The 27,752-nt window shown below is 41.4% G+C and overlaps 2 protein-coding genes across 8 annotated transcripts in view; both read left to right on the forward strand.

Moving 5' to 3' along the window:
• GOLGA4 (golgin A4) overlaps window positions 1–11,945 on the forward strand; it is a 105,266-nt gene extending 93,321 nt beyond the window's left edge. For 4 of the 7 annotated variants that reach the window (XR_003429019.1, XR_003429018.1, XR_003429016.1 and 1 more), the window contains 3 exons: window positions 1,171–1,342; window positions 8,355–8,417; window positions 11,242–11,945. Coding sequence is in view for 3 of the 7 variants with exons in the window: in XM_027088273.1 (XP_026944074.1) it covers window positions 1,171–1,257; window positions 8,355–8,384 (117 nt within the window). In the remaining 4 variants the exon portion in view is untranslated. The remainder of the gene's footprint in view (window positions 1–1,170; window positions 1,343–8,354; window positions 8,418–11,241) is intronic. The other 3 variants (XM_027088273.1, XM_027088271.1, XM_027088272.1) reach the window with 2 other exon arrangements.
• Window positions 11,946–12,559: 614 nt separating this feature from the next.
• APRG1 (APRG1 tumor suppressor candidate) lies at window positions 12,560–27,107 on the forward strand. Its single transcript, XM_027088161.1, is given in 6 exon segments — window positions 12,560–12,914; window positions 13,479–13,553; window positions 20,056–20,158; window positions 24,887–24,923; window positions 25,904–26,358; window positions 26,360–27,107. Coding segments are annotated over 2 exon segments (375 nt in total). The 5' UTR covers window positions 12,560–12,914; window positions 13,479–13,553; window positions 20,056–20,158; window positions 24,887–24,923; window positions 25,904–26,151; the 3' UTR covers window positions 26,528–27,107.
• Window positions 27,108–27,752: the final 645 nt, after the last annotated feature.

The raw sequence follows: 27,752 nt of genomic DNA on the forward strand, positions 1-27,752 counted from the left end.
GCTCTTTGTGGGGTTTGTGGTTGAGGAATAGTATTAGTTGATCTGCTAGTTGAAATAAATATTAGAAATATGTAAAATGCCTTGCCTAGGCTTAGCACATAATAAGAATTTTTTTAAATGTTAGTTCTTCTCCTTCCTGGAAATAATTATACTTTTTTTCTAATGATGTGTGTTCCTAAAATTTTAGTTAACTCTATTATGTCATCTTTTGCTCAGTGACCTTCTGTAGTCACACAGTCTTCCCCGCCCTGCCATACACACACACAGTCTTGTAACTATGAACAAAGAATGTTAGATCAGCTTTCTGGTGAGCCTTCCATCCTCTGTAGCACTACAGTAAGTAGTACTACTACTAATCCTCAGGAGAGCACTAGTACCTGAATTTGTATGTAAGCACTGAACTTGTTATCCTACTTATTTCATAAGTGGTATCTTCTTTCCTCTCTGTCTCCCTCAAACCATCTCATCTTGATACAAAATAGGGAATTTCAACCTTTGAGGAGAATTTTCCACGAGCTTATGGGTGACAGTCTGACTTACGGTATATTTATTGAGATCTGCACAGTTTATGATCTTGTTTGCAAGCCACCATGTGTAATGTTCTGATTCATCCTGTTTTCTACCAAACAAAACATCTTGTGTTTATTTAAAATGTAATTTGTATTTCTATTAGGCTGATGTGCTGCATGTATTAAAAAATACCTATAAGCATGTTCATGTTCATGCAGTAGCCCGTGTTTATGAGATATATGATGTGATTTAGTTCAAGCTGAACTTGGGAGTCTCTAAATCTGATTGTTTAGAGCATATGTTTTGGCAATACATCACTTACTAGGTAGATTTCTACAAATAAAAAGCCTTATAAAATGAATGAGTAATAAAGTTTCATTTTCATAAGACAGAGGGCCAAGAGCATTAGAACTGTATATAGCTTCATGCTATTGTAAATACATCTTCTTAAAATAATATCAACCCAGACCTTGTGAGGGATCCTTTCAAATTGATATTCTAGCATTGGCTGTTATTTCCTTGACCAGTACCTTCACATCATACTTCTTTGGTCGTGGCTTCCATTGAGAGCACTAAAGAATTCCACCAGCAGAACATGTCAGAATGGGGTGAGACCCATCTGCTCCACTGTCTAGTGATCGTCTCTTGTCTTTTTTGTAGACCATGGCAAAGGTTATAACCACTGTACTGAAGTTCCCTGATGATCAGACTCAGAAAATTTTGGAAAGAGAAGATGCTCGGCTCATGGTAAGCTTAAAGAATAGGCTACAAATAGAAGACAACTTTATCTCATCCGTTTACATTCTGTCTCATTTACAGAGACTTTGAGTTGGTAAGAGAAATTTAAAAGTTTTCATCTTTATTGTACTATAGCCTGAAAAATGAGAGTGAAACTACATTAAGAAAATTAAACTGAGGGCAGATCTGAATGGATGTTCTCAAGGAAAGAAGAGTCTTATTTAATAGTATATATGAGGTTGGCACCAGTATGTGCTATATGAGATTTCTGGAACTTGGGCTCTTTATGGGAAGGATGGAAAAGGCATTTGTTCTGGTATATCCAGTAATAATTTTTTAAACCGAATGATATCATGACGTTAGGTGTTTTGTAGATTACAATTCCTTATTCTACTTCACTTGATTTCTAAATACAATAATTCTGATATAAGAGTTTAAGCATTTTTTGAGCTTTTGACATATACCCTGCAAGGGAAATGTAGATAACTGAATTCTTAGAAACCTTTGTGTCAAGTCAGCTGTGACTGAAATGAAACAAACACACACTTCATAAATTATGCAAAATTCCCTTTGCCTAACTTCTTTTTGTGCTGAACCAATAATACAGTAAGAAGATCCATTCTAAGCATAGTATGAAATTTGTGCTGTTTTCCTGTCTGGCCCTTAGCTGTCTCTTTCTGCTTCCTTTTCTTGTCTTGCTAATAGCCTGTAGCTCTTCCACATCTTTCCCCCAATTTCTTTACCTATTTCATGATCCCAGTACTGCTGTTTTTTTCACTCTCCTATTTAAATCAAACAAAGATCTACTCTTTAGTGATGGGTTAGCCCATGTCTGAGTATCTCCAGTAAGAAGGACTAAGTCAATAAGTAATTACCCTTAAGAATCCTATCTTGGGCTTCCCTGGTGGCGCAGTGGTTGAAAGTCCACCTGTCGATGCAGGGGACACGGGTTCGTGCCCCGGTCCGGGAGGATCCCACATGCCGCGGAGCGGCTGGGCCTGTGAGCCGTGGCCGCTGAGCCTGTGCGTCCGGAGCCTGTGCTCCGCAACGGGAGAGGCCACAGCGGTGAGAGGCCTGCGTACTGCAAAAAAAAAAAAAAAAAAAAAAAATCCTATCTTATCTCTACAGACTGTGTGTTTCTTACAAAAATTCTGGCTTATCTTGATCCCAAGTCTCCCTTTCTGTCGTGGTCACCAATCTGTTCTGGTTCTAATCCATGGAACTCAACCAAGAACCCACAGATGGCCTGGTTGGAGGGCTTTTACCTTCCAGGCTAAATAACCCCAGCACTTATCAGCCATCTATGAAGTTCCTTTCCTTTGACCCTTGCATGTTCTGACCTCTTTCTGGCTTCCTCTAAAGTCATCCCAGCATCCCTGACTTTTGTCCCAATACTCCATTGTATACTGTATTATTTACCTATTGTATATTTTCTGGGACAGTTGGTTATTTTGGTTAGCCTTTGTTTCTTTTGGTGAAGCATTTCTCCATGGTATCTAGTGGTCTGAAAAATATTGTCATACCTCTGTAGTTATTTCTGGTTATAGATATTTTTGATAAAGAAGTATGTAACTATAATGTATGCCCTTCATCAGTAGAGAGAATGTTGTTTTAAATTACAGCAAAACATCCAATTCTATAATCTATAGTCCACTCAGAGTGGTTTTCCTCTTCACTGAGTAAACAACTGTGTGTTTGTGAAAATAAAAATCTCCAATGCAGTTTGAGCCCGTTGACACAATTCTTTCATTATAGTCCAGTTTAAGAAAATATTTTAAAATGATGGATGTAAATAGAAAGCTTTTATTATCTTTATTCATTCTCCTGTAGCCTCTTTTTTATCTTGATGTTGGGATATAGCCAACCTCTCATCTTACTGTTGGGCTACATTTTGTCAGGATTTAGAATATAGTATGGACTCATCCTAAGTCACTGCTTTGGCAAATGTGGTAGGAAACATTCCCCCTCACCCCACACACACACATACAGCCTTAGATTGGTTTGTCTTGAAGGAAACTAATCGAATTGATTACATGTAAATAGTGAACCATCTAAAAACCTTTTAAGGTGGATGGAAAAGTTTCTTTCTTAAGGTTTTTTTTGTTTGTTTGTTTGTTTGTTTGTTTTTTTGCGGTACGCGGGCCTCTCACTGTTGTGGCCTCTCCCGTTGCGGAGCACAGGCTCCAGACACGCAGGCTCAGCGGCCATGGCTCACGGGCCCAGCCGCTCCGCGGCATGCGGGATCTTCCCGGACCAGGGTACAAACCCGTGTCCCCTGCATCGGCAGGCGGACTTTCAACCACTGCGCCACCAGGGAAGCCCTCTTAAGTTTAATTAAAAAGAAATCTTTGAAAAGCTTTACACTCTTCTTTTGTGAATAAAACGGTATTCATTCTAGATAGGGATGAAGTGGTGACTGACTTCCTGAAATAATCCTTCCTTATCCCAGAGGCTGACCTGCCCAGAAAGAAAGTCCCACTCTTTCCACTACTTTTTTTTTTTTTCTACTACTATTTTAAGCAGAGTCTCATCCATCATTATCTTTTCCTTAATGAATGAGTTCAGTTGACAGTCACCTACTTCTCTTCTGTTGGGTTGGCCAAAAAGTTTGTTTGTTTTTTTTCTGTAACATCTTACTTGTTATGGCAAATGTAGGAAAATTGAAGACATGGACGATACGATTGTTGCCCTTGTGGAACCTTTCATTTTAGGGGGAAGGGGTAGCATCTTCATTCATACATGAATAAAAGATATGCTTAAGTAATGTAATTCAAATAATAAAAATAGATGCTTAGGAAAGATGAACTAAGTTACGGTGAGCATGAAGTGAGGGAGATCCCAAAGATGACTTATCATTTTGAGTCACCTTTTGTCAGCATAAAGAGATTTTTGGTACAAGATAGAGTGACTCATGATTGTTTCCTTATTTGATGGAAAATTAAGATTACTGTTGATTGAGAAAGTTGAAACGTAAGTCACATTTGCCTTAAGATTGTTGTCATTCATAAAATAAGTGGTAAGAATCATTGTCTTTGAACAAGCCTCCTAAAGAAATTATAACTTGTTTCATACCCCAATGAACTGTAGCTGATTAGAGCAAAACACTGCTAAGAATAGTGACTTCTCTTTTTCTATGGAAGTATCCAATAGAAAGATACCTATATGTGTAGAAAGCAGAGCTTTTTAGGGTTTTATTAAATAATTGTTTAAAAGCTATTTAGTCATATTAGTTTTAAATATATGTTCCAGATGGACCATTTCTGTAATTTGTTGTAACTGCAGCTACAGTTTCCCCTCTATTAAAAATCAATAGTATTGACTATTTTGTTATTTTAGGTTTGGGGGCTACAAAGCTGGTGTAAGTAAACCAAACAAACCCCATCATATTGCAGAGCTCCCTCCCCTGTCCGTTAGTATTTGGGATGCTTGAGAGAGTGTGGATTGCACTTTTTGCTGAGAGTGTGCAGCCACGTCAGCATTTACGTTATTTAACAGGTATGAGAGGAGGAATACTTTCTAAAAACTTTGCTTTATGACCCTAATGATTATATGTTTGCTTTGTGGCATTGATCGAAAACTGTCCATGACTGCTGGTAAGGTATTTTTCAGTATGTCCCCTCTTTACCGTATCTCCCCTCTCCTTAGTGACTTTTATACTGTTTATTTAAAAAACCCCACTACAGAATACAATAGTTATTATTTAACAAGTGGTTTCAGAGTTTAACCTAATTTGAAGAATGTATTTCATAGATGAGAAACCATTATCTGTCAAGTAAGAGTAAATTATAGAGCATAAGTAAAGTCTGGTTTATTTGAGGGTCACAATGTGTAGAGAAGGAATACTAGTCCTTCATTTGACAAGTCTCAGAGCCTCTGTTTCTTCACAAAAGTATGTTGGATTATTCTATCTCTAAGGTTCCTTTTCCTCTAAAGTATTAAATTAGTTATAAATTTTAAAGTTTTAGATTTCTTGCAACTGGGAAAAAATTATCTTCTATGCAGCAGGTAGAAGTTAAAGAAAGTGCACACACAAGTCTCAGAGCCTCTGTTTCTTCACAAAACTAACGTTATCTTGTTAGGATTGTTGGAGAACCAAAGTACGTATAGTGCCGGCACTGGGGTTTTGTGATCTCTGTGGGGCTGGTGGTGGTGGTTCCTGAGCCACATGTAGTGATGAGTAGAACGAGTCTTTCCTAGAAGGTGAGACTTGGAAAGGTAAACCAATAATGTGTGTAAGATAAACCATGAAAGACCTCACTACAACAGTCAGGTCACTTTATAGGAATGAAACCAGCTCAAAACATGTCCCATCTCCAGTTTCAGCACCTCTGAGTGCCACCACATGCAGCTTTGCTTGGTGAGAGCTAGCCCTCAACAGCTCAGCCCCTGTGTAACTTTGAGCAAACCTTTTGCATCTTTCTGGCCCTTATTGCTAAAACAAGTATGTTGGATTATTCTATCTCTAAGGTTTTTTTTCCTCTAAAGTATTAAGTTAGTTGTAAATTTTAAAGTTTTAGATTTCATTCAAGTGGGAAAAAATTGTCTTACATGCAGCAGGCAGAAGTTACAGAAAGTGCACATACCAAATGCACATACCTTTGTGTTCCCTAGAGCAGCCTCTTCCCTCCTCTCAGTTTTTAGCTTATTGTGCCTGGTTTGTGATGGTTTAGGTAGTGTAAATGGCAAGAGTAGACTGGATGTTTGAGTTTCAGGGTGGGAGCAAGAGTGAATACGGAAGTCTTTTTTTTTAATTAATTAATTTTATTTATTTTTGGCTACATGGGGTCTTTGTTGCTGCACGCGGGCTTTCTCTGGTTTTGGCGAGCGGGGAGGGGGCTACTCTTCGTTGCGGTGCGTGGGCTTCTCATTGCGGTGGCTTCTTTTGTTGTGGAGCACGAGCTCTAGGCACACAGGCTTCAGTAGTTGCGGCATGTGGGCTCAGCAGTTGTGGCACTCGGGCTGTAGAACGCAGGCTCAGTAGTCGTGGCGCACGAGCTTAGTTGCTCCGGGGCATGTGGGATCTTCCTGGAACAGGGCTCGAACCCGTGTTTCCTGCATTGGCAGGCAGATTCTTAACCACCGCGCCACCAGGGAAGTCGCAATACGGAAGTCTTTAGCTTGTCTAATTGAATAAGACTGCCCTGGAAGTACACCATCAAACTTGTTTTTTTTAAAGAGAGTGTTATTTATTTAGGATAATTACAGTAAGAAAGTTTATTTTAATCAGGTGCTAAATCATCTCTTGGAATTGAGAGGTTCTTTTGTTATATAGAAATCTCTTTTAAAATGTGTTTCTAGGAATATACTTTTCTCTTTAGAGTGTTAGCAAACTTAATGACACGTTTAAACCGGATGGCTATTTTCTTGATGACTCCATTAAAAGAAAATTGTTCTATTCTGATGAGAAAGATTAGGCATGTTTTCATTTCTCATCCACTCTAGTCATTTTTAAAGATTGATCTTCTGTTGACTTTGTTATTGCTTTGCTTTCATGCTGATCCTTTGTGTTGTGTCAAGTTCTTGACCAGTCCTTACCCTAGACCAGTCTTGTACTTAAGTTAATGTTTCTGACTTCTCTCCTTTTGGCTGAAATTTTAAAAATCTCTTCCAGATTAATAAAATCGTCAGAACTTTTCAGCATCGTTAGGTATAAAAGTTCTCCATTCTAGTTGAGGTTTACCTTTCCGTTTGCGTGGTCTCAGTAGATGCATGCAAGGTGGATTCAAGAAACAAATGCACATAAAAATGATGCATAGTGAAAAACACTGCACGTGTAAAACATATATTTGTTATCTTAAAAGTGGTTTTACCTCTTGATATTGTTAGAATTACATGATATGTGATCATTGCGAAAAAACGTTGCAAACAGTTCAGAAACATTACATAGAAGGGGAGATCTTCATGATTTTCAGCCTCCCAGCTGTCTCCACCTTGCCAAGGTCATGTTTGCTAATGGTGTGGTGAACATCCCCCAGCTTTATAATTATGTATTTGTAATTATTCCTTTATCATTTAAGTATTTTATTTTATAAAAATGAGAGTATGCAACGGCTTGCTTTTTTCACTTATTTTTATATAATTCCACCTCATTACAAACTGATTTACCATATTCTTTGATTGGTTGATTATATGGATGTCCTACAGCTGAGTTCATCAATTTCCTATCCATGGACACTTAGATTATTTCAGTTTTTCAGTACTTAACAAGCATAGACACAGGGAGCATACATATATTTCACATGCTTTTGCCAGTTTTCCAATAGGATGTTAGCCTTATTGTGTTGTGTGTTGCAGATATTTTCTACTTTGTCTTTTGATCTTGCTGTTCCTTACTAACTGTACATTAAATATAAAAGATAAATAAAATGATGCTTCTGAGGTTGGTTACACTAAGAATAGACTCAGAATTTATAAACAACTGTTTTTGCTGATGCTGTTTTAAAGCAAATCAGGAAGCTAATTAATAATCTTGGTTTATGACCATGTTAAATAGGACATAGAATTTATTTAAGGAGGTTGCTATAGTAAAAGTGTGTTTGCAGAGATTGGGTCCCCTTGAATAGAAACTTTGGTTTGGATTATCATTCCTGAAACCATTCCTGATATACTGTTGATATACAAGAGTTATTCATTGATAAAATTGACATATTTTAGGAATGATGATTCAACATATAGACACACTGTATTCACATTCATCAACATTTCCCCCCAGATTTTTGGTGGTAAATTGAAATTATGTAAATCAAATTGTAGTGTGTGCTTTAATGGAATTATGAAAGAAATCCTTTTATAAATCAAATAATCATGACTTAATTATGTCTAGCATATAAATATGTACTTAAGGTGTAAAGTACATCTTTAATTGTGTTGTTTAAACTTTTAAATTAAAGTTCCAAGTAAAATCTCCACTACATAGTGTTATATTTACTTAGGATGGAAGGGAGCTATTACAGATTCCTAAGCCTATCCTCCCTTGATTTGGGGAGATGTGAGAAAAATTTAAGTACATTCTGTTGAATCCTTTGAAGTTCATATACACATATAATCTCTGTGTTATGTTGTCTTAAAACTAATCCAATAAGCTTTTTTTCTTCCTGGCTTTGTAGTATACTTCACCTCGCAGTGGTATCTTCTGAGTAAACCGTCAGTCTGTGCTTAGTTAGCATGTGGTGAGTGAAGAATAATATGTCTTTTGTCTTTTCTGCAAAAATTAAATGTATTGCATGATACTAACCATTATGCTGGAGTTCTTTTGCTCTTTTGTTTAATGAAAATATGATTATGCTATGGGTTAATATAGGGATTTTCTGTTAATTTTGCTTTATAGATTAATAATATATAGATTAATAATCACCACCAGTAAATGTTACATAATTCTAGGAAATTTTAGTTCTTTCAACAGTATTTGAAAGTTTCAGAATTGGTCTTTGAAATTTTGCTAAAGAATCCAAAAAAATCTTTATGTATTTTACATTCCTTTTTGTTTTTTATTTCTCAAGAATGGTCTTTGAAGTTAATAAAGATTATGAGAGAAAAATGAAAAATCATTTTCTAGATAAAAGTGCTGTATTTCGCGAATCCAGAATGTAAAATATTGTAAAGCCTTCTTAGAGTCAAGGCTACTCTGAAATAATGAGCACTAGTAAAATTGATTTTAAAATAAATGGCAGTTTTATTACTTCCTGGGATCATGCAGTATGACGAAGTAGCACATTTGTCCTGAGGAGGAGACCCTTAGGCAGCCTGCTCTAATTGAATGTGGCTGTTTTTAATTAACATATTATTACAATGAGGGGGAGGCATCTAAAAAGTTTGGACACAGTTGGCTGTCCTCACATTTAAACACCCCTCCCATCACCTCCACATATTATCCATGCTGTTAGTGTGATTTAGCACCCCTAAAAATTTAGGGTACGTCTTTACCTCAAACTTTGCAAGAATTTTCACAAGTGACAAATAAGCTGGATCACAATCTATAGAACTTAATTATAATTAAACTAAAGGTTCTCTGATTATTAAGCTAGTGTTCAAGTAACAGTATCAAGTTTTAAAATGTTAATATATAGCATTTTTTAACATTTTTGCTTTAAATATCCTTTCTGCCTACATTTGAATCTCATTTTTATTTTTAATGTCAGTTGCCTTAGTGATTGTCTAAAACTGTCATTAGTCTTGTAAATCCCAAATCTAATTCAATAAGTCTTAACATTTACCTTTGTTTATAATATTATAAATACTGTATCATGCTTGTTGTTGCATTTAAATAGTATCATTTATCACTTGAAAGGTATACTCTGTAGCATTTCCGTTGATTGATTGTCTCCTCAGCTTTTAGTTTGAAAAATTTCAAACAAGATTTGTAAAAATAGTACAATGAACATCCATATACCCTCCACCTACATTTACCAGTTATCAACATTTTGCCAGATTTCCTCACTTGCTCTCACTCTTGCTTTCTCTCCATATATATTTTTCCCTCTGTGACGTTTGACAGTTGCTTGCAAACATGGTGCTGCAAGCATTTGACAGTTACTTGCAAACATAAACTAAATACTTTACCAAGTATCTTTAAGAACAAGGGCCTTTTCCTACATACAATACAGTTACGACTCTCAGGAAATTTAATATTAACACAATGCTCTTATCTAATATATAGTAAATATCCACATTTTCCCATTTTTCCAAATAATGTCTCATAATTTTTAAAATTCCAGGATCCATTGAAAGATTGCACATCGCATTTTGTCATCATGTTCTTCAGGTTTCTTTTGAACTAGAAAAGTTCTCCCAGCCTTTTTTGGGTCTCTCATGACATTGACATTGTGCAGCATTATTGAGTCATGCATGAACTTCTTTTCCTGCAACAGTGCAAGCTAACGTTTGAAAGTAATAACTGACAAAGAGTTTTAAATGTCATAGGAGATCTTTTTCTTATCTTCTCTACGTTTCTAGGACTAACATGAATGTTGAACAAGTTTTATAAATAGTAAGCTCTTGGAGATAGATCACGAGTGGTGGATTATATTGTTCATTTACAAGTTGAGAAGACCTTGATACTCTCTCTAGAACTAAAATATATTTGAAAAGTTTGTCTCTATTAATCTTTTTTGGTATTTTATTTTTATGCATTTTTAACCTCATACTTGATTTGACCACTGGCTTTTAGCATCTGAATTAGAGAAACCTTTTTAGGAAGGTTTAGCATCATGTTTCATAGCAGATTACGGTTTTAAAATTAAGTTTGTTAATTTCACGAGGCATACATAGCTTTTTCACACCAAAATGCTGTTATCCTCTGCCACCGTGCCTGGCATCCTGGGAGAACTGCAATATGTAGAAAAATCATTACATTAGGGAAAAAGGAAGAACCTTTTGTCCTCTTAAATCCAATCTGCGTTCTTGTGAGATTCTGCCATGTCAGCACGTTTACTCCTGGCTTTCTCCAGTCATGACCTGGTAGCCTTCAATATGTGCTGAAAGGTTGCAGTTCCAGATTTCACTTAAAAATACTGCTTTCCAGGACTGCTGACTAAAAGGTCATTCCAAGAACAGTAATTTTTAGAAGATTCCTTTAGGATTTAATACTTAGAATATTTCTGCTTCAGTCCTCAGACCATAGAATATAATCTTGATATAATTTTACTTTAACTTGAAAAAATAAATCTCACGAAAGTTAGCTTTAAAAGGTTTTTCTTTCTCGCTCCCTTTCTCCCTCCCTCCCTCCCTCCTTCCTTCCTTTCTTTTTAAATTTTTATTGGAGTATAGTTGCTTTACAATGTTGTGTTAGTTTCAGGTATACAGCAAAGTGAATCAGTTACACAGATACGTATATCCCCTCTTTTTCAGATTTCCTTCCCATTTAGGTCACTACAGAGCATTGAGTAGAGCTCCCTGTGGTATACAGTACGTTCTCGTTAGGTATCTGTTTTATACATAGTAGTATACATATGTCATTTTCTTTCTTTCTTTATCCTAACCCTTTTTCTTTTCCAGTCATGGCTCCGGCCTTCATCTTGAAGAAGTGGGGAGAGTGATGCTGGGCAGGCCTGGAAAACTGTGCACGTTTGCTGTTCTTAGAGAACGAAGCTGTTATTCAGGGCCCCTCATGTAGCCAGAAGACCAAGAAAAATCTGACATTGGCCACAGAAAGATTGCAGACTGCCTTTAAAATAGATTATATCAATGGAGAAACGGTGATAGTTTTTTGGGGGGGGATTCTTCAGTTTTTCTGTTGGGAAGAGTTTTGTGTTGTTTAAAAGATACTTTGAATAACTTAACCTGATTTATGGGCTCATTTAATGTTCCTTTCTTCCATTCTTTTTGTCCCTCTTTTTAAAGAACTGCTTGCCTTTCCTATTTATTTTTAGGGTGATTTTTTTAAAAGACTTGTGCAATACATTTTGAGGTGGAACTTAGTGGACTTTTTCCTGATACATTAGAGCATTTAATTGACTATTTTATCCAGATTGATTTGTTGAATATTTGCTAAAGACTAGTTCTTTAAGCTATGACATATGATAAATCCAAATGGCAGTACCTCATTGTTTACTTAGCTTTTGTACTTATATTTTTCAGAGGAAAAAATACTACTGTAAATTGTAAATAGTCAATACATAACTGTATCGTATGCAAATCTGTGACTGTTGGCAATGTCATCTCAGAAGAACAGATAAATAAAGTTTATTTACTATATAAAATGTGCTTACTGTGTTTTTTCCTAAATTGAAATCTATTTCAAAATAGTTAAGAATTTATGTTGTATCTGGGTGAATATAATGAGGAACTATTTGTCAAGAGAGCTGAATGGCTAAGCATTTGGATTTTTTTTTTTTTTTTTGCGGTATGCGGGCCTCTCACTGTTGTGGCCTCTCCCGTTGCGGAGCACAGGCTCCGGACGCGCAGGCTCAGCGGCCACGGCTCACGGGCCCAGCCGCTCCGCGGCATGTGGGATCTTCCCAGACTGAGGGACAAACCCATGTCCCCTGCATCGGCAGGTGGACTCTCAACCACTGCGCCACCAGGGAAGCCCAATATTTTTTTTTATGCATTTAATTATTGAGTATTTTTCTAGTGTGTGAATGGATGTACAGAAGGATAGGCCGTGTGTGTGTGTGTGTGTGTGTGTGTACATGACTACATTTATAATTCTGTTTATATTAAGGCCCATTAAAATTTCTGTGAAAACTTTTTTTTTTTTTTTGCAGTACGCGGGCCTCTCACTGTTGTGGCCTCTCCCATTGCGGAGCGCAGGCTCAGCAGCCATGGCTCATGGGCCCAGCCGCTCCGTGGCATATGGGATCTTCCCGGACCAGGGCATGAACCCGTGTCCCCTGCATCAGCAGGCGGACTCTCAACCACTGTGCCACCAGGGAAGCCCCTTGTGAAAACATTTTTAATTGCCTAATACTTTACCCTCAATATTCCATCATTTAGCGCCATGTTCTCTACTGTTGAACATTTAGGTTGTGTGTAATTAGTCACTTTCATTCAGTACTCCATGACGGTCTTGCTATTCATATTGTAAGCACACTGGAAAGAACAATCCAGGACCAACCTGTCTTTTTCTCAACAGCCTTTGGTTGCCAAACACGGACACACTTCAGAAGACTGTGTGCCAGGTTTGTCTGGCACCCTTTCCCCAAACATTCCAAAGATGTGACGCACGGGTGAGCATTCAGAGTCAGTACACTCTTAGAACACTACGTTTCAAAGCTGGGCTTCACCCATATTTGGTTAAAGTGTTAAAGCTGCATTGAAATAGCTATGCCTGAAGCATACTCTCTGTGGCGGCAGTGCGGGGGCGGGTGAGGGTGCAGGCAAGGCCACGACATTCTTTCCATCCTCCGGCCATTGTAATAATAACAATTTCCTGGTGCCTTCCTTTGGGATCCTCTTTAGTCAGGCTTTGTTGTTTGTTACGTTCTTCAGAAGTGTCCAAATGCCAAACATGTGTGAACATATGACACTTAGTAAACAATATGGCCGTTTAAAATTTTACTCTGACGATTAAATGCAGTTAAAATGCAGCTATGGGTACATCTCTTATAATTTCCCAATTGCTTATTCCCCTGCTGCAGGAAGGCTGTTTCTTGCTTAATCTCACACCCAGATTGGGCTGCCCTCCCCTTTTAAATGGGGAATGTGTAGTGTGTTTCCATGTCTGTCATTTCTCTTTCCACTACTGTGTGTTGGGAGTGAGTAGGACATATCATTTGTCTTTTTCATTCCAGGTTTCCAAGAAAAGTTAACTCAGGATCCAGTGTGGCTCATGAGATCCTGGACATTATGTCTGATGCTATGATTGGGTGAGACTTTTGGGAAGTCTTTGGGAGCATTAATTAATGTAATTTACGGGCAACCAGGAAGGAAATGAATCCTTATGACCCAGTGAGCAGATTGTGGTAGATTGGATTGTTGTTTCCAATTCTTCTCTCCCTCCCTATATTTGGGTTATGCATCCACATACTTCGTTATCTGACTTTGAAGTACCTGCTGTTGTAGTGGGTGGAAATACATTTCTCCACCAACACTGAGATTGGCTGTGTGACTTTAGTCAATGAGTTTTGAGTGGACATGACTTTGCCACATCTGAGCAGCAGTTTTAAGAGCCCTTGCATAGTTCAGCTATTGCTGCTTTATCACTGCCATGAGACTGAGTTAATGGGTTCTCCCTTAGCTTGGACCCTGGGATAGTGTCACATTGACCAGACATGTAACAGAGTGAGAAATTATTATTATTATAAGCCACTGAGATTTGGGGATCGTTTGTTACTGTAGCATAACTTAGTGAAAACTGACACATGCAAAAAAAAATATTTTTGCAGGATAAAGTGATGTCTTTAGTTTTTAGAAGTTTGACTATGTAGTGTCTTGGTGTGGATTTCTTTAGGTTTATCTTAGGGTTTGCCCAGCTTCTTGAGTCTACAGGTTTATGTCTTTTGCCAAATTTGGGAACTTTTCAGCCATTATTTCTTTCCTTTTTTTTTGGTTTTTTAAAAGTATTTATTTATTTATTTATGGCTGTGTCGGGTCTTAGTTGCAGTATGTGGGCTCTTCGTCACGGCATGCTGGCTTCTCTCTAGTTGTGATGTGCAGGCTTCTCTTTAGTTGTGGTGTGTGGGCTCCGTAGTTGTGGCACACGGGCTCAGTAGTTGTGGCATGCGGACTTAGTTGCTCCACAGCATGTGGGATCTTAGTTCCCCGACCAGGGATTGAACCCACGTCACCTGCATTGGAGGACGGATTCTTAACCACTGGACCACCAGGGAAGTCCCCAGTCATTATTTCTTTCTCCTCTCCCTGCTCTCCTTCTGGGACTCCAATGACATGTTAGATCCTTTGTTATAGTCCCACAAGTCCCTGAGGCTCTGTTCATTTTTTTTTCTCCAGTCTAATTTCTCTCTGTTGTTCAGATTGAGTAATTTCTCTTGTTCTGTTTTCAAGTTCACTGACTCTTTTCTCTGTCCCCTCCATTCTGCTGTTGAACCTGTCCATTGAGTTTTTAATTTCAGTCATTGTATTTTTCAGTTCTAAGATTCCCACTTGGGTCTTTATATCTTCCATTTCTTTGCAGAGATACTCTGTTTCTTTGGTGAGACCTTGTTTTCTCATTTATTTCAAGCATGTTTGTAATGCTCATTGAAGAATATGTATGCTGGCTGCTTTAAAGTCTTTGTCCGATAAAGGATGGGATAGAAATCCAGATTCTCTACTAGGCCTTCATTGACACCCAAGGTGGGGAGGGTCTCCTCATCACTGCTGGGTGGGGATGTAGAGTTAACAGTTGCCCACTAGACCTCCACTGAACCATGGGAGGGGTGGTAGGGAGGGAGACCTCTTTACCTTTGGGTGGTAGTGAAAGTCCACTCTCCCCTGGGCCTCCTCTCCCTCTACCCCAGCAGGAAAGGGGAGGGGACCTAGTTGCTGCTGGTGGGGGTGGAAGTCCAGGCTTCCCATATGGTCTCCACTGACATCATGGGGATGGGTGGGATTGGGAGGTCTCATTGCTACCCACCAGGGATGAAAGTCCCTGCTTCCTGCTCAGCCTTCTCTGACATCACCCTGCATGAGTTTTGGGTCCTTCCTTATAGCTTGGCAGTTGTTAGAGGTCTAGGCTCCCCACTGGGCCTTTGCTGACAGGGTTGGGAGGGGGGTCACATTGTTTTTTGCTGGAGGTTTCTTTTGGTGTGTGGCTGGAGTGGAGCCGTGGTTGTCTAAAAGCTTTGTGTCTTGCTAGGCTGCCCCTTTCCTGGTTCTTTGCTACCGGTTTCCAGGTAGCCAGTTTCTTCAGGTCCAAGTCTGTTGTATATGAGGCAGAGAAAGCCTCGGGAACTCATGGCATGTCACTCCTCAGGTCCCAAGCGTCCTGGCCAGTCTGCCTCCTCCTCTCCACCTTTCAGAGTCTTCTTAGGTTTGTTTTATATACAGTGTCCAGGGTTTTCAGTTGTACTTGGGAGGACTAGGGAGAAGTATGTCTACTCCATCCTCCCAGAAGCAGGTCTCCTATGCACTGTGATTATATTTAGTATATATTTATTACATATTGTTCCAGATACACACTTTTTTAATTAATTAATTTAGTTATTTATTTCTGGCTGATTTGGATCTTTGTTGCTGTGCGCGGCCTTTCTCTAGTTGCGGCGAGCGGGGGCTACTCTTGGTTGTGGTGCATGGGCTTCTCATTGCGGTGGCTTCTCGTTGCGGAGCACGCACTTTAGGCACGTGGACTTCAGTAGTCGTGGCTCGTGGGCTCTAGAGTGCAAGCTCAGTAGTTGTGGCACGTGGACTCAGGTGGTGTGGCTCGCAGGCTCCAGAGCCCAGGCTCAGCAGCCATGGCGCTCGGGCTTAGTTGCTCCATGGTATGTGGGATCTTCCTGGACCAGGGCTCAAACCCATGTCCCCTGCATTGGCAGGCGGATCCACTGTACCACCAGGGAAGCCCAGATACACATATTTTTAATAAATATAAACTAGAAGCATATACAGTTAATTCACAATAGTGGTCATAATGGTCTTCCCTGGTCACCTCCACCCAATCTGTATTCCATATCCTCCTTTAGTTTTTTTTATGGCATCAAGTATTGCCTACCCTCAGTAAAAATTGTTGTTTTCTTTGTACTAGAATGAAAGCTCCAAGAGGCCAGTCAAATTGTGTCTTGTCCATGGTTGTGTCCTTACGACCTAGCATATGTAGTAAGCACACAATAAGCATGTACCGAATATAAATGAATGAATGGATGGACAAGTGAATTAAAGAAGAGAAAATGTACCAGTACCTTCTTTGTAATTAAAAACAAAAAAATTTTTTAAGAGTGGGAAAATTTTTAAAGACTTCTTTCTCTCTTGAGGAGGCATGTGGGAACACAAGGGAACAAGAGGAACCGAATTATGGGCAGAACCTGGACTTTGTTTAATTTGCTTTATAAGTCAGTTAGTTACAAATATTAATATTTTAAGGAACCAGTTACTTGTAACACATCACAACTGATCAGGATACACCAGCAGAAATGAGTACAACTGGAAAGAATCGCTTCCCTGTTTTCTTTTTCTTTCTTTTTTTGGAGGGGCGGGGGCCGTACTGTGCAGCATGCAGGATCTAGTTCCCTGACCAGGGATCAAACCCACGTCCCCTGCATTGGAAGCAGGGAGTGTTAACCACTGGACCACCAGGGAAGTCCCCGACCTTCCCTGTTTTCACTCCTACTTTCCTAGATGTGTTTTTCTTTTGGGATTGAGCCATGTTGGATTTGAAGATTAGTTTAGGCCCAGGGAAAGAATCTGTCCAAAGAGCTTAACTTCCCCTAATCTCTTGGGGAGGTGACATTGCATGCTGGCTATGAGTGCAGGCTCTGGGGCCAGCCTGCCAGGCTTCGAGTCCTGGCTTGGCCATTTACTCACCATGCCAGGGATCTGAGATGGGCTGGGACCTGGGACCCTGTGCTGCAGTGCTTGTACCTGGACAAACTCTCCTGGAGCAACAGAATACAAGAAACTATAAGGGACTAAAAAAAACTGTGTGCATGAGCAGCTGGGGCAAACTATGAACAATGTGATACAGAAAGACCAAAACCCAACTGCCCCCTCTGAAGTGCCGGGAGCAAAAGCAGGGTACTTGCACCTGCCCCCTGCGCACAGTGCCACCGAGAGGATGAGCAGATCACCTAAGCCACCCCTCCGGCCCAGCCCACCAGTCTGCCCCTACCCTCACCCTATTTAAGGGGCCAGCCCCCCTTGTGAGCAAGGGCAACTTATTACTTGCTTTCGCTTCCTTATGCTGCAACACGAGTCCCAATAGAGCCTTGCCTGAAATTCTCATCTGGCCTCATCAATTTCTACTGATTAAATGAGTCCAAGGACCCTGGTTGGTAACAAAGGTACAGATGCAAGAGCAGAAATGGCAACCTGCAAGCCCTTTTGGAAGCTTCTGCTTATAGCACAACCTAAGCCAAACTCAGAATTAAGGGGTGGGGAAAATCACGCCATCTCTTGAAAGGAGGATTCAAAAAGTCACTTTATAAGGGTGTGACTGCAGTGAGGGTGTGAAGATTTGGGGCCCTTAATGCGAACAATTTATCAAAATACTTATCAACTCAGTACGGCCACTACGAATCAGTTGAGTTCATACGGTGTATCAGACCTGTTTGCCATCACAACTGTAAGTTTCCCTGACGGGGGTGCTCCAGGGAACCCGGTAGGGGCAGGGGCGGGACAAAAACGCAGGGTTTTGGGCCTCCTTTCCACTTAGAGCTGCTTGACTTTTATTTGTTTTATATATTGAGGTTTTACATTAGGTTTTGTTTGAAAAAGATTCTGCCGTCAAAAGGCTTTTAAAACGTTTCTTTGGATGTATTCAGACCAATAGGAAGAGCATGCTTAGCCCATGTTTCCTTGGTCCCTGCAGAACTGCTTTTGCTCATCTGTGTTTCAGACTGTGCCTTAGGCTTTACTCAAAGGCCACCATAAGAAAGAACTTCAGGGAATCAATAATTATATGTTCTTTACACCTATTTTACGAGTCATCAATATGTAAGAAATCTATTTTACAGACAAGTGCCGGGGAAAGTTTCAGTATATTTTCTCTTTTGGGCAACAAGAACTATTTTATGTATCATGTAACGTTTCCCTTTTTGCTTTGGCCACATGGAAGCTTGGTGTCAAATTTAGGTCCCACGTTTCATAACTCTTAAAACTAGAATGGCCCAAGGAGCTTTTAAAATACAGATTCCAAGGCTTCAACTGCAGAGAATCTGAGCAGCTGGGCTGCCCCTGGTGGCTTGATTATTTGTTCTCTTTCTTTGCCCTGGACTTGTCTTCTGATTCTAATATATGTTTCCTCTGGCCCCAATTGTTCTTTCATACAGTAAGTCAGTTACTCCTAGGTCCAAACTGGCAGTGTGTGGGAGGCTGCTCCCAGGACCAGTGAAGGCACTGAGAAGCCTCTGGCCAGTCTAGGGGCCCAGCCTGGGTAGGGGGCAGATCCTCAGCAGAGAAGGGGTAGAGGCACCAGGACCCTCCATGTCTTCAGGTTTGAGAAGTCAGGTGTCTTTCCCAGCGAGCAGCCCTGGGGGAGGTCTATTCTGGAGCTGGGGGCTGGGCCTGAGGGTCAGATGCCAAAACACCCTGGGCTCTCAGGGAAGCAGGACTCCGGCCGAGAAAGAGCCACAGCCCGCCAAGTCCCCTGCAGCATCTGAACACCTGCTCGCACAATCTCTACGCTGAGATTTTCACCCTATCGGACACCCACAAATTTAGGAGAAACCAACTCTCCCACAGGTTAATTCAACACTCAGGCTTGGCCAAAAATTGTTTAGAAGGACATGATTATTCTCTAGGATGATTCTGAATTTAGAATTGAATATAAATGTCGAAGTGAAGCAAGTTCATGGTCCTAATATTTTGGGGTTATTTGTATATTCTTTTAAATAAGTAAATAGATTTATTTATTTTTGGCTGCATTGGGTCTTCATTGCCGCACGCGGGCTTTCTCTAGTTGCGGTGAGCAGGAGCTACTCTTCGTTGTGGTGCACAGGCTTTCCATTGTGGTGGCTTCTCTTGCTGCAGAGCACGGGCTCTAGGCGCGCAGCCTTCAGTAGTGGCTCGTGGGCTCTAAAGCACAGGCTCAGTAGTTGTGGCACACGGGCTTAGCTGCTCCAGGGCATGTGGGATCTTCCCAGACCAGGATCGAACCTGTGTCCCCTGCATTGACAGGCGGATTCTTAACCACTGTGCCATCAGGGAAGTCCCGGGTTATTTGAATTTTTAAGACAACTTGGCATACTAAATTAGCTAATAAATTAGCCTTGGATTCATTTTAAAAGTTATAATTGAAGAATTGATTTAGATTTGTGATTTTAAGCTGAAACCTTATTAAGTTTATAAACCACATTAGAATATTTAACATAGAAGATACATGTTATTTTAAGTTTTATCAGTTAGATTTATCAACCTTGGTTAAATAAGGAAATACTTAAGTACTTGGAAGGTTTTTGGAGTCAGGTGAATACATGAAATGCTTATAAATAAGATAAAGTATGATAAATTTATTAAAGTAGCAATTTCAAATATAAAGAGAATTTAATGAAGTTATAAAAACGTTCTGAAAATAATTGCTTGAAATTTGGTAGATTTATAATTACAATAATGAGATTAATAAGCTGAACTTAAATAAGGTTCTACATTTGTGATGTTAATAAATTCAGTATTAATTTTTTTAACTGAAGTAGTCTTCTAATGAAACTTACTCTTAAATCTCTCTGAAAATACTAATTAGAATTAAAAAAAATTTTTTTTTCCTTCTTTATCCTACAGCTCTATTTTCTTTGGGTCTAGTTGTCCTGTTTGTGAATGTTTTTCTTTCTGTTGGTGGGGTTCCTGGTGGCTGGCAGTCCTTGGTTGACCATCAAAGGACAAGGTAGGTTGCCCTTGTGGCTGGAATGAGTTTCCCTTTGCATTTGTCTAGATCTGTTTGCCTGACAGGTGTGTCCCTGAATGAAAGGGCCACCTCTGCATCCCGTGGAAGTGGGCAGGGCTGATGTCTTTCCCTTCGATTGCCTCTCTGTTTCGTTCTCCCTCCTTCTCTCCCTCCTTCTGCTCTTACAAAACTATTTGCCTTCTCCTCTTTTACACACGCTAATAGCTAATGTTAGATTCACTTCAGGGCACCCACAGAGCTCACTACTCCCCTTTAAAGAGGGAACACGGAGAAAGAGGAAGTGAGCATTTATGGAACATCTTCTTCTCACAGCATGAGGGACTCAGGACCCACTGACTGGTTCAAGCCCTCCCAGGGGTGTAGGTGTTGCTGTCCCATTTGACTCATTAGGGTTTTACCTTTAGTTGTTTTAAAAGGTGAAACTGGACTTTATGGAGCCGTGACAAGGATAGAAGCTTGAGCAAGAAAATGTGCAAGGATCAGAAAATGTCAGGAGCCTCATGGTCTTGTGGTGGATGATATACAACTGGGTTCTTTCCTTGGGAGTAATGGAATCTGCTAGCACTGCATAACCAGAGAAGGGGTGGGGAGGGAGAGGAGAGAGAGTGCACTCAGGAGACAGAAAGAGCAGATAAGATGGTCATGGAAACTTTTTTTTTTTTTTTTTCTTTGCGGTACACGGGCCTCTCAGTGTTGTGGCCTCTCCCGTTGCGGAGCACAGGCTCCGGACGCACAGGCTCAGCGGCCATGGCTCACGGGCCCAGCCGCTATGCGGCACGTGGGATCTTCCCGGACCGGGGCACAAACCCGTGTCCTCTGCATCATCAGGCGGACTCTCAACCACTGCGCTACCAGGGAAGCCCTGAAACATTTTTGATCATCAGAAGCGGTGGTTGAAACTTCAGGTGTCAGAACAGTAGGATGGAAACAAATTGGCCCTGGCTGACTCAGTTTACACTCTGCACTGTGCATGCCTTATTTTCTTCAACTTTCGTGAACAGGCAGAGGTGAGGAAACTGGGTCACCATGGACGTCAAGAAGCTGTAGGCCAGTAAACCAGGAGGCAGGATTTGAACCCTGAACTTAATGATTCCAGACCTTCCACTGGGCCCTCTCAAATTCACGCTAAATCGTTAGCAAAGTCACCGATATCCTCCATCTCTGCTCTGAAGTCTCCTTTTGCTTTCTTGATTTAAGTGAAACCCATACTCTTGTCTTGTGACTCTGATTCCCCTGCAGCTTTCTCCAGCTTGTGTCGGCAGTGGGAGGTGGGGGAGGGGGTGTTTTTCCCCACGCCTCTTGGATGACTGGCCTGAAGGTCCACCTTGTTCCTCATTGTAGCTTCCAGACTGCAGGACCATGGCGTCCAGACTCTGGTGAACAGGGGGCCTGTGACCTCTTGAGAAGGGGTCATCTGGGGTTGCACTGGTGATGTGAGCTCCAGGGAGCAACTGTCTGTGTGTGTCGGGCTGGTGGGCAGAGGCGTGGGGTCGCAGGCCTGATACGGGGTGTGGTTCGGAGGGCTGCCCAGGCGTGCCGTCCTGCATGTGCACCTCTGGGCCCACCCCACCCTTGCTGGTCCTTTCCTTGGGGCTTTGCCTTCCATTCCCACGCTTGGCCTCAGCCCACACTCTCTTGTGCCAAGAATTGAGGTGTAAAGTCTTATTGAATAATCCTTCACCAAAGATGTGTTGTCAACCAGTGGTGACTGAATTCTTCCTGGTCACCTGTGGACATCGGTTGGATATATCAGTTAATGTTTGCTGCTTAAAGCAGCCCCACTTATCAAGCTCATAACTCTGCAGGGTGGCCCTTTGGTCTGGATCCGCTGGGCATTCTTCCCATCTCAGCTGGGCTCACTCATGCACCCAGAGTCAACTCTGTGTCCACTGAGACTGGCTGGTCCAGGGGCCAGGGTGCCTGGTCTCTGCTGCGTGGTCAGCCCGAGTCTAGCAGGGAGCATGTGCTTGTTCACGGGCAGCATAGCAGGGGGCTGGGAGCAGGTAAGAGCCCGCAGACCTTGAGGCCCAGGCTCCCACCCTGCACGCCATCGCTTCCACTACATTCTATTGGTCAAAGCAAGTCACCGGGCCAGCCTGATTGAAGGGCTGGGGACACAGGCTCCACTTTAATGAGAAGTGTTGCAAAGTCATATTGCAAGGGGGTATGGGTAACTGTGCCCGCCCCCCCTTTTTTTCTTCAAGTGCAGTATCACCATAGGCCAGCATGCAGATCCTGCAGCTGTAAGGAGAGAGGGAGAACTTTTATCCCTGGGCCATCCCATCTCTGAGTTTTGTATAGGTCCTGGCTGTGATGCTCTGCCTGCCAGTTGTGGTGGGTTCCGTGGGGTCCCCTGTCCTCTGACCTTGGACGGCTGTGTGTGAGCAACGTGGCTGCTCTCACAGAGGCTTGGTGGAAGCTCTCAGAGGCTTGCTGGGGCGTAAGAGCCTCCCGATCTTCCCAGGCAGCTGTCAGACCTGGAGCTGGTTGGCAAGGCCTCAGCCGTTCATATCTAATCTGGGTGCTGATTGTTGGAGGTGGTTTTGCTTTGATTGTCCCTGGGAGGCAAGAGCTGCTCCAGGTCTGTGGCCATTTATGGGCAGAGCAGAGGCTGGTCCTCACTGCGTAACACGACGGAGTTCGTGGTGGGGGTCACGTTCTGCCCAGCGACCTTGGCAAGTCACCATCCCAGCCCTTGCTGACTGCCTCCCGAAGCGTCATTTCCCTCCTTGTAGAGGTTATATAATTACACCTTCTCTCTGGCAATCTTGTTTTCCCCTCACTGCTGGACCATCACCATCTGGGTGATGATACTGCTCCTGCGTCAAAACATAAAGCTCTCGGATTCCGCATCTTCCCCCACCTATCGCCCCGTTTCTCTATTCCTCTTTAGAGAACACTTTAAAAAAGAGATAACTGGGACTTCCCTGGTGGCACAGTGGTTAAGAATCCGCCTGCCAATGCAGGGGACACGGGTTTGATCCCTGGTCCGGGAAGATCCCACATGCCGCAGAGCAGCTAAGCCTGTGCGCCACAACTACTGAAGCCCACACGCCTAGAGCCCGTGCTCTGCAACAAGAGAAGCCACCGCAATGAGAAGAAGCACGCACACTGCAATGAAGAGTAGCCCCCGCTTGCCACAACTAGAGAAAGTCCTTGGGCAGCAACGAAGACCCAATGCAGCCAAAAAAAAAAAAAAAAAAAAAAAAAGATAACTATACTCACTGTCCCTGACATGTTTGCTTCCATTCCCTTTAAACCCCTCCTTGGAAACTGCTCTTGGCCAGGTCCATTGCTAAGGCAGGTGGTCTCGTTGGGTCTCACCTGATTCGCACATGTGGCCCCTTTGTCTTTCAGGAACCCCCTCCCCTCACTTGGAATCCACTTCTGCCTCGCTGGCTGGGGCATCCTCGCTTCCCTGACTGCTGACAACCTAGGGCCCTGGGATTCAGGCTCCAGGCCTTTCCTCTCTCTTATCTGCATCCCCTCGGCGATCTCATCCTGTCTCATGGCTTTAAACACCCACTACGTGCCAACGATGCTCATTTTATATCTCCTTTCTGGTCCCCAGACTCACCGAACTGCCCATTCAACATTTCCATTTAGATGTCTAATTGCACCTCGACTTTAGCGTGTCCCAGACTGAATCTTGATCCCCCTAGATCTGCTCCTGCCACGTCACCCCCTATCAGTTGAAGGCTTTCCTTTTTCCCTTGCTCACCAACTCCTAATGATCACTGAATCCTCAGAGCTCTGCCTTCAGTTTGGGGGTTTGCATTTTTTCCTTTCTGATGTAACTATTTTTGAATATGTTAAACATTTGTGCAGTTCCAAGTCAAAACAGTATTAAAAGGTATCCTTAGAGAAATCTCATTTCCCTCCCGACAGTCTTTACCCCGTTTTTCAGTGTTCCTTCTGGCAAAAATAAGCACATGTATTTATTTTCCCCTTTTTCTTACACCAAAATTGGCATACTATATGCATTGTTCCACCTCTTGCTTTTTTCACTTAACAATATATTGTGGAGATCACTCCATTGCACAGAGAACTTCCTCATTCTTTTTACAGCTGCATCAGAATTTCATTGCATGGATGTAATTTATTCAACCAGACCCCTACTGACAAACATTTGAGTTGTTTCCAGTTGAGTTGCTATTACAAATAGGGCTGCAATGAATGGCCTTGTGTATATGTTGTTTTGTGCTTTGGAAGGATGTTTTCAGGGTGGATTCCTGGAACCATGGGGGAAGGACACCATCAAGAGAATCTGGGAGGTGGCACAGGGTTTGTGTCCTAGTGCAGCCCCAGGGAAGGCAGAGCCAGCAATGGCCAACCTAGATATGGCCAAGGAGGACAACGGGGAAGGAAGCATCCCCCAGAGCATGGGGCCAAGATCCCAAAAAACAATGTTTGGGGAGCCCCTTTCAGGGGGCAGACCTGGGGCCCACTCATGGAACATTCTGCCTGCTATTGTCTGTGTCTCCTATTGTTAGCTTTTGGAAATGGCTTCTTGGTGCTGTGGAGTTCAGCTACATCCTGCTGGATGTAGCCTGCTGGACCCGTCCATTTCTAATGGAGGAGTGTTGAAGTCTCCAACTCTGATAGTGGATTCATCTACTTCTTTATCTTTGATTTTCTGCAGTTTGAATACAATATGCCTAGATGTATGGTTTCTTTTATCTTTTTTTCTTTTTTCTTTTCCTTAAGGTGTACACTTTATTGAACTGATCAAGTCAGTGTACAGGTAAGCCCTGGATGTCTCCACACCATAGCCTGCTCCCGGGGGACTCATTCTCTCTTTCACTTCCTTCCTTCCTTCCTTCCTTCCTTCCTTCCTTCCTTCCTTCCTCCCTCCCTCCCTCCCTCCCTCCCTCCCTCCCTTGCTTCCTTCCTCTCTTTCTTTCTTTTGGCATTTTTCCTTCTTGGTGTTCTCTGAGCTTCCTGGATCTGTGGTTGAGTGTCTGACATTAACTTGGGGCAATTTCTCAGTCATTATTGCTTTAAATTTTTCTTCTGTTCCTTTCTCTCCGTCTTTCCTTCTTTTGGTGCTTCCATTATATGTATACTACACATTTTGTAGTTGTCCCACAGTTCTGGTTATTCTGTTCCTTTTTTTTCCCTGGTCTTTTTTCTCTCTAATTTTCAGTTTTAGAAGTTTCTGTTGACATATCCTCCAGCTCAAAGAGTCTTTCCTCAGTCATGTCCAGTCTACTAAATGATCCCATCAGAGGGATTCTTCATTTCTATTACTGTATTTTTGATCTCTCATTTTGCCATCATGGGAAATCCTGGAACTTCTAGGTTGACTGCATGAATCCCAAAGAGAAAGCCAATAAAAAACCAGGGAGGAGAAGGAGAAAATCTGAGTCATTGGGGATATCTTTTACAGTTGCTGGATCAAGTCTCACGTGAAGCCAGAACTAAATCTGGATTTTTAATTGACATACCCAGTAAAAATTCTTTTATATTATGAGTCAGCTTGAAGTGAATTTTCTGTCACTTGGTGCCTCAGAGAGTCCTCACTGACTCTATATCTAACTCATAGGCTTATTGTGAGGTTTAAATAAAATTGCACTTAGCAAACGAAGCATGGCACACAAGTAATACTCAGTGAATGATTACCAATATTGTTATTATGATATATTTATTTTTACAGTTATGTGTGCTTTTTATTCCATATCCTAACATTGGCATGTTTCTGTTTCTCTTTTTGGTATTATTCAGTTTCTACCCCCAAAGGAGAGAGGCTGAGGGAGGGGACTAATCAGCCCTGGGCTTCTGACCACCAGCTTCAGCCTCGGGTCCTCCTTGCAAAACCACAGCTGGGGAACAACACAGAGACCACGTGGTGTGGTTCTAATTCCTCTGACATCTCATTTTCATTCTTCAATGATATTTATCTGCATCCAGCTTACACATAAATGTTTCCAGTAAAATGTTCCAAGTGCCTTTTTTCAGAAATCTGAATCCACATGAAAACAATGGCAACAAGAAAAAGGTGTAAACTTTCCAGAACAGGCCCAGATTTTGAAAATGTGATAAAGAGGTTATTGTGCGTCCGAACTTTTCACACAAGAATTGGAGGAGATTTAACACCAGGAATAATAAACCGAGGAAAACCAGCTAATGCAGAGCAGATGGGCCTGCAGGGCAGTGCTAAGCATTTCAATGTCTTTCCTCTTGGACCTTTGGACTCCAGATGACTGAGTGCTGGTTTCTCTAGCTCCAAATAAAGTTAATGCAATTGGGGAAACCATCAGTATGGCTGGTTTGATTTCTGGAGTGATTAGTGGATTAAAGTTTTTCAAGACTGTACTATGTGGTGGGCATTTGACATTCACTACTTGAATCCTGACCACAGCTCCATTTTACTGATGAGAAAACTGAGGTTTTAAAAGCACAAATCACTTGCTGAAGGGCCCATAGCCAGTATGAGAGCCAGGATCAGTCCTAGGTCTGTCTCATTGCATACGCTGTGGTTCTGCAAACTGGGTAATAAGAGAGCAGGGAAAAGGGGTCATGGTCACACAAATTTGAGAAACTCTGTGTGTGTATGTGTGTGGGTGTATATCTACACAGTAAAAGCCTTATTAAGGTATAATTGATCTGCAATAAGCTATACGTGTTTAAACCATACAACTCAATAAGTTTTGATCCGTGTCTATCTGCATGAAACCCTCACCACAATCAAGATAGTGAACATCTCCATTACTTCCAGTAGTTTCCTCGTGCCCCTTTGTAATTCCTCCCTCTTCTCCCTCCCACCGTTGATTCCAGACAATCGCTGATCTCCTTTCTGTCACTGTGGATTAGTTGTACTTTCTAGAGTTTTATATAAATTGAATCATACCAGATGTAGTCTTTGCCTGTCTTCTGTCACTTGGCATAATTTTTTGAGATTCACTCATGTTATTACATGTTTGTTCCTTTATAGGACTAAGTGGTGTTCCGTTTATGAATCTGCCACAATTTATCTACGCATCTATAGATGGACATGGAGGTTGTTTCCAGTTTTGAGCTATTACAAATAAAGTTGCTATGAACATTCGTGTTCAAATCTTTATATGACATAAGCTTTCTTGGATAAATACCTAAGAGTGGAAGGGCTAGATCATATGGTAGGTATATGTTTAACTTTTAAAGAAACTGTTAAACTGTGTTTCAAAGTGGTTGCACCATTTTACCAGCAGTGTATGGTAGTTCTCGTTCCTCCTCATCAGCACTTGGTGTGGTCAGTCTTTTAAATGTTTACCATCCTAATAGGTATGTAGTGATATCAGATTTTCTTATGGTTTTAATTTGCATTTCCCTAATGACTAATAATATCGAGTATGTTTTTCTGTGCTTGTTTACATCTATATATCTTCTTTAGTTAAGTGTTTGTTCAAATGATTTGCATATTTTAATAGAGTTGTTTCTTACTGAGATTTGAGAGTTCTTTATACTTATTGGATGCAAGTCTTTTAATAGATATATGTTTTACAAAGATTTTTCTTCAGGTCTGAGGTTGTATTTTCATTCTCTTGCCAATGTCTTTTGAAGAACAGAAGTGTTTTTTTTTTTTTTTAAAAAC

The sequence above is a fragment of the Aethalodelphis obliquidens genome, unplaced genomic scaffold (assembly GCF_003676395.1).
Source record: "Aethalodelphis obliquidens isolate GAN/ISIS:26980383/991018 unplaced genomic scaffold, ASM367639v1 scaffold62, whole genome shotgun sequence".
Taxonomy (NCBI): Eukaryota; Metazoa; Chordata; class Mammalia; order Artiodactyla; family Delphinidae; genus Aethalodelphis; species Aethalodelphis obliquidens.